At 43.0% G+C, this 9,643-nt stretch overlaps 1 protein-coding gene across 1 annotated transcript, besides 3 other annotated features; it reads left to right on the top strand.

Moving 5' to 3' along the window:
- Positions 1 to 708, top strand: TSTA_009550 (uncharacterized protein; the record flags this gene model as incomplete). Its single annotated transcript, XM_002483022.1, has 2 exons — positions 1 to 269; positions 564 to 708. 2 exons carry the CDS (start codon positions 1 to 3, stop codon positions 706 to 708), a joined length of 414 nt encoding a protein of 137 aa, XP_002483067.1.
- Positions 709 to 2,131: 1,423 nt separating this feature from the next.
- Positions 2,132 to 5,122: a mobile genetic element.
- Positions 5,123 to 5,338: 216 nt separating this feature from the next.
- Positions 5,339 to 5,396: a microsatellite.
- A 265-nt stretch (positions 5,397 to 5,661) lies between these two features.
- Positions 5,662 to 5,681: a microsatellite.
- Positions 5,682 to 9,643: the final 3,962 nt, after the last annotated feature.

Raw genomic sequence — 9,643 nt, forward strand, 5'->3', positions numbered from 1 at the left:
ATGGCGCGTAAAGGCCCTGGTACAGATGGCCCTCTACAGACAGCCCTTCTGGAATCCACGTCTGCAGCCACAACAAGAGCTTCTGAAGGACAGAAGATCTTCAGCCTCATAGCTGTATTCCTTGATAAATACCGCAGCCAAACCACCGGCCTTGCTCCTCACCTACTGAGAGCCCTCACCGCTCTAAGCGATGACCTCGCCTCGGTAGCTCAACAACATTTCAACGCTTATATCAGTGGTATCTCGATGATCTCCATTCTACCTGCCCTGTCTCCTTCCCCTTTCTCTTCTCCCACTCTAAATCTCTTACCCTCTTTACCCCCTCCCTCACGTCCCCTCTCAGGTCTTAACTAGTCAACTTATGCGACTATTACCCAATATGCCCTAGTCAAATCAACTCCCACCACTCACCCTAAATCCTTTATTAAAAAGCCTATGCCTCTGGTAAAATAACCCCTTCCTGACATCCAGCTCTTCGTATGCCTCCCAGCTGACCATGCAGCCAGAAAAATAGAAGTCTATGCTATCTACTCTAGCCTACAATCTCAACTAAACTTAAATAGTGCAGCACTAAAAGAAGTCCAAGCTATAAAGACTGGCTTTGCACTATGTCCCTTATCTCCAGAAGCCCTCCTAGCCCTTAAGGCCCAAAAAGAGACTATCTCTACATTCTTTATTAACTGCCAGATAGAACGCAGCTCCCGATAGGTCTCGTACCAAGTCATCAACGTGCCAAGGAAAATTGGCCAAATCTTGGATGGTTAATACTCTCTAATCCCTGTCAATCCTACACTACTATTCTTAGAAATTAGCGAAACTACAGGGCTTAAGCCTATATCTATTAGCGAGACTACTATGAGCGCTGCTAATCCTGATACTCTCTCCTCAAGCTAGTTTGTTAACTTCCCAGAAGGCACGAAATCACTACTGCCTATCCAGCTACGTCTTTTTAGCACTATTACCAATGCTTGTTACCTTTCTAAGAAAACAATAGTTATTTAATATACACGATGCTAGAAATGGCATAATACACGATCCTGTGCACATCCCTCTTAATGCCAACTATGCGGCTCCTTAGAGTATACTGAAGAGGGCTATGTCAATCACTGTACAGCCCTAGAGCCTTATCAATGCCCTTCTAGATATATACACTGCCATAGACTATATCTAGCTGATTTCATAGAATGCCTTCTACGCCCTAAAGGCAATACTAAATATACTAAAGCTCAACAAACAGAGATTCGTAAATCCTATGCTATAAACCTTGCAAAAGCTCGAACTGAAGAAGGATGTAGCTCTCAGCTCTCTATAGGCACACAAGAAACATCTATAGCATTAGATGAGATGCCATCACAGCCTTTAATCCATAAGATTATCTCTCCTTTCCGTTTAGTAACCCCCCCACCTCGCGCCTTAACTAAAGATCCTCCCATTACAGCTCATGCAGTCTATTTTATAACCCCTCAATCATAAAACTGGTTCGCCTCTCTTCTTGAATAGGAGCTATAATCTATTACTATCTAACTCAAAAGGCACCTCTCAAAATCCTACAGTTAAATATAGGGCACGCGCCAGACGCACATAAAATAGCCCTCATATTGGCATACACTAGTGACATTAATATTATCCTAATCCAAGAACTATATACATTTAAAGACCTCAGCTAATAGATCACTAAAAAACATCCATCATATGAATGCTTCTCCCTAACTAATAGCTAGGCAATAAGTGGCCGACCACAAGTCCTCATCTATATCCAAAAGAAGAAAGGCATCCGGACCTCCCAGCTATGCCCCTTTACAACTGACACTAAAGAAGCCTCGGATCTCCTATTCCTTCAGATTTTTTCGCCCACAGGAAAGTCTGCTCTAATAGTTAATATCTATAATACCCTAGCAGGCTGCAGCAGAGCAGGTGAAGCTACGAAAGCTCTCACAATCCTGCCAGAGGTATATTTCCCTCAAATAATAATACTTGCAGGCGATCTCAACCTACTACACAACAGATGGCAACCCTCGCTATAACGCAGCCCTACAACTTTTGCAGAGCTGTTTATCAACTGGCTGGATCTCCAGGGTCTAGTACTTATTTCCGATATAGACTGTCCCACATATGAAAGGGGTAACGTAACGTATTAGACCTCAGTTTTGCCTCAAGCCCTCTGGCACTCGCAGGAGCCAAAGCTAGCATAGCGAGCCACTTAGATGCTACCTCTGATTATCAACCACTAATTACTACTGTTCCATGGGATCAGAGATACAAGGAAACAGCTCAGAAACTGAGATTTGATACACTAGACCACACCTCCTTCCTCTCGCTCCTCGCCTCTAATCTTGCTGACACCGAGAGCTCAGCCGTAACAGAAGAAGATCTTGATGCCCTTGCTGAAAAACTGACATCTACAATTTAAGAAGCATATAGAGGCTCTGCTAAGAGGACCATAACACAAGGCATAGGATAACCATGATGGAACAAAGACTGCAAGAAAGCTTTATATAATTACCGCTTAGGCCTCTGCTCAAAGACAGACTTCCACAGGATAACTAGATGGTCTCAATAACAATTTTGGCGAGAGAAGCTCTCTATAGTAATACAAATAAAGGATATTTTTAATATGAGTAAATAGCATAAGTCTATAGGTATCTTCTGAAGCCCTCCACTAAAAGATCCGCTAAGGCCCAACAGCCTCCCAGTAGTTACTGTACACGAGAAACGAGATGTACTAGTCCGAAATCTTCTCTAGAACTTGGCAGAGGCAGGAGACATACCTCTGGACTCCCCAACAGTGCCTTCCACTAGTCTCTACTTCCCAGATATATCAATGCTATAAGTGAAGGAGTCAGTACTTTAGGCAGGAAACACAGCCCCTGGCGCAGATGAAATCCCAACCTGTATACTTAAAGTAGCCTGGCCTCTAATCAAAGATAAGGTACTAATGCTATATCAAGGGTGTCTAAAGATTGATTATTATCCTAAATGCTTTTGACACGCAATCTTAGCAATCATCCAGAAACCAAAAAAGACTGATTAGTCCTCGCCCAGATCATATAGACCAATTGCTCTCCTATTAGAACTTAGTAAAGGACTAGAGCGCTTAGTGGCATGGAATATAGCATAGATCTCTATATACTATAAAGTATTAGTAAGGTAACAATTTGGGGCTCTCCCACTAAGATTTACAACTGACCTAACTACATGCCTAACACATGATGTTAAACAAGCGCTAAATCAAGGTATGACTGCCTCACTCCTTACCCTAGATGTTAAAGGCGCATTTGATTCCATACTTCCCAGCAGACTGATCCGCAGACTACGCGAGCAGGGCTGGCCTACCAATCTCGTTCTCTAGATTGCCTTCTTCGCTACTGGAAGATCAGTTCAGATCTAACTTAATGGAGAGATCGGCCCCTCAACAGACATTACCTGCGGTCTTCCACAAGGATCCCCAGTATCTAGTATTCTTTTCATGCTCTACATAGCGCCTCTATTCCGTCTAGGAAATCCAAGGAACAGATTTGGTTATATGGATGATGTAGCTAACCTAGCGATCTTAACTTCTCTTATTACTAATTGCAAAGCCTTATCAGACTTACTTCAAGAAGCTCTTAATTGAGGCACTGCAGAGGGCATTATATTTGCACTAGATAAATACGAGCTTCTTTACTTCTCCCGACATAAAGCAGACCAGGACCTAACCCACACACCTTCAGTGAAAGCTAGATCTATTATAATATTAGAAAACACTAAATAGATATATTTACAATGGCTAGGAATTCTCTTTGACAAAAAGCTAACATTCAAATGGCACGTTAGAGAAACAGCATCTAAAGCCCTCACTGTGGCTAACGCTCTTCGCTCTCTAGAGAATACTGTTCGAGGAGTTAAACCTAATTTACTATAGCAGGCTGTATCAGCCTGTGTACTCCATAAAGCATACTATGGCGTAGAATCCTGGTGGCCAGGACATACTCGCCCTGGATCTTCCCAGATTTCAAACTAAGTTAGAGAACATCTTGAGAAACTAACTAAAGTAATACTAACAGGCGCAAGAGCAGTCCTTCCAGTCTTCCGCACAACCCCAAAGCCAGTCCTTTATTGAGAGTCTGGATTCTCTCCACCAGAAATCGAACTAGATTAAATAGCCCTCCTTACAACTGTCCATCTATAGCGTCTTAACCCTTATCACCCACTTCGAAGACGCGCAGAACAGATCACTAGTAATAGCCAATAAACCAGCTAATTTACCCGCCATATACTGGCCCTCCCAAACTCTGAACAGATAAACCCTCTCCAATATACTCCCTGGCATCCTTGCGAGCCTCGTGGGAATACTCAAGCTCGAATAGGAGCTCCCATGGGACGCACTAAGGAACAGGCAGCGGCTAATTTTATGGCTTTTCAATATACCATTCCTAGCTCAGATATTGTAATCTTTTTAGATGGATCTAGGCTAGCAGACAGATGTGTAGAGGGTGGCTATATTGGACTTCAAGCACACTATCAGTTCCTCCGCTCCTCACTCTTATATAGACATGGGAAAGAGGTCTTCGATGTAGAAGCAGAAGCAGCTCTAGCTGGTACTTAAGCAGTAATAGTGTACCCAATAGCTCAATTTGCTATTAACCTATAGATCTATCTTGACAACCTAGAAGTTGCTATATGCCTTCTATCTCCCTCTACAGGATCTTCCCAAGAAATCTTTGAATCCTTCTGCACCCTTGCAGCTGCCTAGCCACTTCGCAAAAGGCTTCCTCACACTAAAAGCAGATCTATCTAAATCCAATGGGTCCCTGGACACGCTAAAATCCCTGAGAACGAAGCGGCTGATCTCACTGCTAAAGAGGGAACTGCCTCAATCCCTTCTGCTCCTCACAAATCCTCATACACCTTGCTAAAGAGATACGCCAAGACTTAATCCCTATCCGCTGCTCAGTCATAATGGGAGAAGGTGGCACCATAGAGCTATTAAGATCTAGAAATAACCACTTCCCCTAAGCGCCTTAGGGAGCTTTAACTCAACCGACTTAACCTCAGCCATGTTATTGCAGCTCATACTAGTTATAGAGACTTTGCAGACTACCATAAACGCTTCAACCATAATGATGTTTATCTTCTCTGCCAATACAGAGCATAAAAAGCACCTCTGCACTTCTTCTTCTATTATATAGCTAAGAGACAAGCCTCTCAGCCTCCTAGGCCCCCTTCTAAGGTTATCTCTTTTCTCTTAGGCACTGCTAAAGGAGCACAAAAGCTAACCACATGGCTAGCAGAGACCCACTTCTTTGAGGATATCTGCCCTCGCCAACCTCTCCTTAGCACCTAGCTAAGACAGCCCTACTCTTCCTTTATATTTCTCTTCTCCTTCTTTCTTTCTCTTCTCTTCTTTCTTTCCCTCTCTGCAAAACTTACTGTTCAGTTATAATAGTGGTGGAGTAATAGGTTAGGGAGTGTAGGCGGACCATTACAGCTGGCAAATACCTAAAACCCACTCAAAGTGGACCTCCCTGTAAGACCACAGCAGCTATGGAAATGCGCCAAAGAGTCTCTTATTTGTACATAAATCTGATAGGACCCGAAACCCAAGGCTTACCCCTCGGCGGCCTATGTCCTAGTAGGGATCGGTGGGAAGCGTGCGAGTCACGAACCACGGCCGTTAAATATACACACACACACACACACACGAGGTCAAAATAGCAAGAAGAGACAGACAATGAGAAGAATATGACTTTACCAATTGGTTACTAAGCTACTTGTATGCACATGTGCAGAAGCGAACCCACACTGATCAGTCTTGGTTGCAGAACTAAGACAGATTGGCAAGGTATCAGACCCCTACGCGGTAGCCACCTGTGGTTATAGGTAGTAAGGCCTGACTCCAGGATTTGTGTTGTCTCATCGCGAGGAACCAAATCCACGTGGAAGAGACAGACTCTGTAGCGTCACCTGTGACAAACTGAGCCTGTGCTAGAAGCCTCTCTCCTCTCAGAGCGAGACCCAGAGAGACTGTATTTGGGACAGTTCGTCAACGAGCCAACATTCCATAATACTACCATATCGCGAGACCACGCCGTTGACGCGTACAAAAGTCAACATCAATCAAATATCAAGAAAGAAGAGACAACCTACTAACAAGCTTCCTAAAGCCAGCAAGGGCAAGAATGTCTCAACCAACTCCAGCAAATCCAAACAGCTAGGGCGAACACGACAAGTATCAATTAGTTGGAAGTCAACATAGCGAAGCTGACAAGGACGAGACAATGGAACTGCCAGACAATAAATTCTTGATGGAAACTAGACTCAATAATGCTGCTGGATGGAGAAAAATTGACATGACTATATGGTTTAAAGATGTTATACTAGGGGACAATGAGCGAGCGTTATTCACCTACACTGTCTAAGTCATGTATGATGCTGCAAGCAGTCATCACTTTGACTATGAAATCTTTGAATGGTTCCACGATTACTTTAGAGAGTGGGCTATCGATAGTTTCAAGCGCTTAGATAGGATAGCGAGAACTAAATTGAAGGACTTCATCCAGTACCGTGGCGTATATGTTGACCACGGAAATAGGAAGACCATCCCAATGGCGTTGATGGAATTATTGGAGAAGAAAGACTCTCTTAAATAGCCTGAGAAAGCTCTATAAAAAAGGACTTTCCACCCTCGATCAAAGATGGCCTCACAACACTATGAATAGACAGTAGCTACCCATATCAAGGAGTTAAGAATTGCCAATGATGCCTACATGGTACCATCCATTGAGGAAGAAGATGAGAGTATTCATAAAGAACTGCCTTCTTCTAAGACGCCAAGTCAATTGATTCAAGACCATGTTCAATCGCCATTAGGATCTATCCAAGACATCTCAAGATTTACGCCTTTAACAGGTGCAAATGCAATTCCAGTAGGGATACCGGACTCCGCCAAGGTCAAGATATCAGAAACACCAATACTGAGTACCTCCGTGACCTCAACCTCCGCAAGGATGTTGGACCCCTACATCAAGTTGCCACCTGAAGAATATAGACGTGAGCCTATTGATTTACAGCTAGCCATGAAATTTGCCAAGGCATGGGACAAGTCCAAGAATTACTCAGGAGAATAATATGATATCCTGGATGACAAAGTTCGCGCCTTCTTGAGAATATGCAGACTGATTGGAATCCACTTGGATTAATACTGGGCGATCTTCCCAGAGATGCTGTCTGGATGAGCGGAAACGTATTACACACATCACGTTGACCCAGGTGCTTCATTTGCACAGGCATATTGGGCTATTAAGAGATATTTTAACATGGAGTTGAATCATGTGTTGTACTACCACGATTAGACGTCAATCACCTTGGGAAACGTACATCGTGAAAATGCTGGAAAGACATTGGAACAAGCAGTTAAGATTCTAGTAGAGAAGCTTAATCTATGCCAGCGTGCGTTGGGGCAGTAGTATTTAGCCCCTGAGCACCTAGTATCCGCTATTGTGAGAGCTTGCTAAGGATCACCAGAAATGGGTAAAGCTCTCACTGAGCCAACGACAAATTTTGAGATCTTAGTGTTACGGCTCCGGGCAAGAGCTGCCTTGGTCCAAATGAAAGAGAACTCTAGCTAATATCTGGTGGAACTAGATAACACACTGACAACACTCTTCATAGATAGGAAATTTAGAGGACGTACAAACCGCACCGGTTGACAACCACCACCGCGTCAAGTATATCGACGCCAAAACCAGGAGAACGGTGGATATTACTAGAAAGGGAGGGGACAATGCTAGATATGTTAAAAGCCAGATTGTTAATTGTTCAAGTATTCTAAGAAGGAATGCTACAAGGCGAGGAAATGGTTTGACGGATACTAACATACAGATAGAAAAGCCACAGCAACAGACTATGCATATTAGACTTTCCTCATGGAATTCGAATCTGGTTGCAACATCACGTCAGATAGTGAAGACGAGGAGGAAGTCGACGATAATGACGAGGATAAAGCAACAGCATATTATATGGTTGGACGACTATAAGATCAGGCATTCTTATATTGGATAATAGGTGAGGAGACTGAATAGGATCACCCTTCTACCATTGCTTCTTAATTCGTGATAGACCGACATGACAGTGAGATTTTCCATGGAATCTTACCTGACACAGGAGCAGTAAGAGTATTAATGATTGGAAGACATTAACTCACCGCTTTACAAAAGATTTATCCAGGGATCATGGTTGACGAATCTCGTGCAGGAGAGCACTCAATTCGATTTAGTCAAGGGGATAGCGTCAACTCTGAGGGAGCTGCTACTATCAAGACCCCAATTGGCAATATCAATTTCCATGTTATAAATATACCGACCTCATTCTTACTTTGCATTACTGATATGGATTGCCACGAAGCTTATCTTGATAACACCACCAACTGCTTGGTTAAGGGAGATTTGAGAGTACTAATTGTCTGGAAATAGGGACACCCTTAGTTCTTTCTGGATGATAGTCATACACTAGTAACATTCTTGACGGAAGTAGAAATGAGACGTCTTCATCGATGATTTAGTTACCCAAGTGTTAACTGATTGTATAAACTCTTGGAGTAAGCTGGTCATGACAATGTTGACCACAAATCTCTTACTAAGATTGAGAAGTATTGTTACCACTACCAGATGAATTAGCAGGCACCCCACCAGCTCAAGTTTACATTGACTAACGACTGTGAGTTCAATTATGAGATTGTCGTTAATATTATATATCTCAATGGAAAGCCAGTGCTTTATGTTGTAGATTGGGTAACTTCCTTCCAGGCAGCAAGATTCTTAAAATCTCTCTCAGCAAAGGATACTTGGGAAGCACTTAGGATGGCATGGATTGACACTTACCTTGGTCCACCAGACATCATATCTCATGATGCTGGGACGAATTTTGCATCAAATAAATTCAAAATGGAAGCCAGGATGATGGGGATTATATGCCACTAGATACCAGTAGAAGCACATTCCAGCATTGGTAAAGTCAAGCGGTATTACGCACCACTACATAGAGTGTTCAATATTATCTCTATAGAACTTGGCACTAGTGTTGACAAGGATGTAGTTCTCCAAATGGCAGTTAAGGCTGTTAACAATACCATAGGACCAGATAGAATTGTGCTAATAGTGTTGGTTTTTAGGGCATATATGCGGATAATGTTGGATTTACCACCATCTATGTTAACAATTAGACATGCCCAGACGACAAGAAAGGCAATGGCCAAATTAAGAAAGGCCATGGCCGAGAGGAGAGTTAATAACACCCTAAACACCAGGAACGGCCTAATAATTATAGAGACACTCAATCTTCCTCCAGGGGCTAATGTCAAAGTTTGGCGAGAAGGCAAGGGTTAGACAGGTCTATATAAACTTATCTCAGTAAATGGTCATGATGTGATAGTTAATCTTGGTAATGGTGCTGTCGCTTTCTAGGCAACGTCAGTCCAGCAGTATCTCTAAGATCAAAGAGAGACAGAAGATGGAATCCATATCTCTAAACCACCTGTGACACCTTCACCTCCACAATGTTGAGGACAACCACAAGGATCCAAGAATAAGCAAAAAGTGGATGTCAATGTATACCTATCGAAGAAAGAGAAGGGCGACCTTGAACTCGCACTCAAATTGAGACGAGA

The sequence above is a fragment of the Talaromyces stipitatus genome, genomic scaffold (genome assembly GCF_000003125.1).
Source record: "Talaromyces stipitatus ATCC 10500 scf_1105507295549 genomic scaffold, whole genome shotgun sequence".
In the NCBI taxonomy this organism is placed as follows: Eukaryota; Fungi; Ascomycota; class Eurotiomycetes; order Eurotiales; family Trichocomaceae; genus Talaromyces; species Talaromyces stipitatus.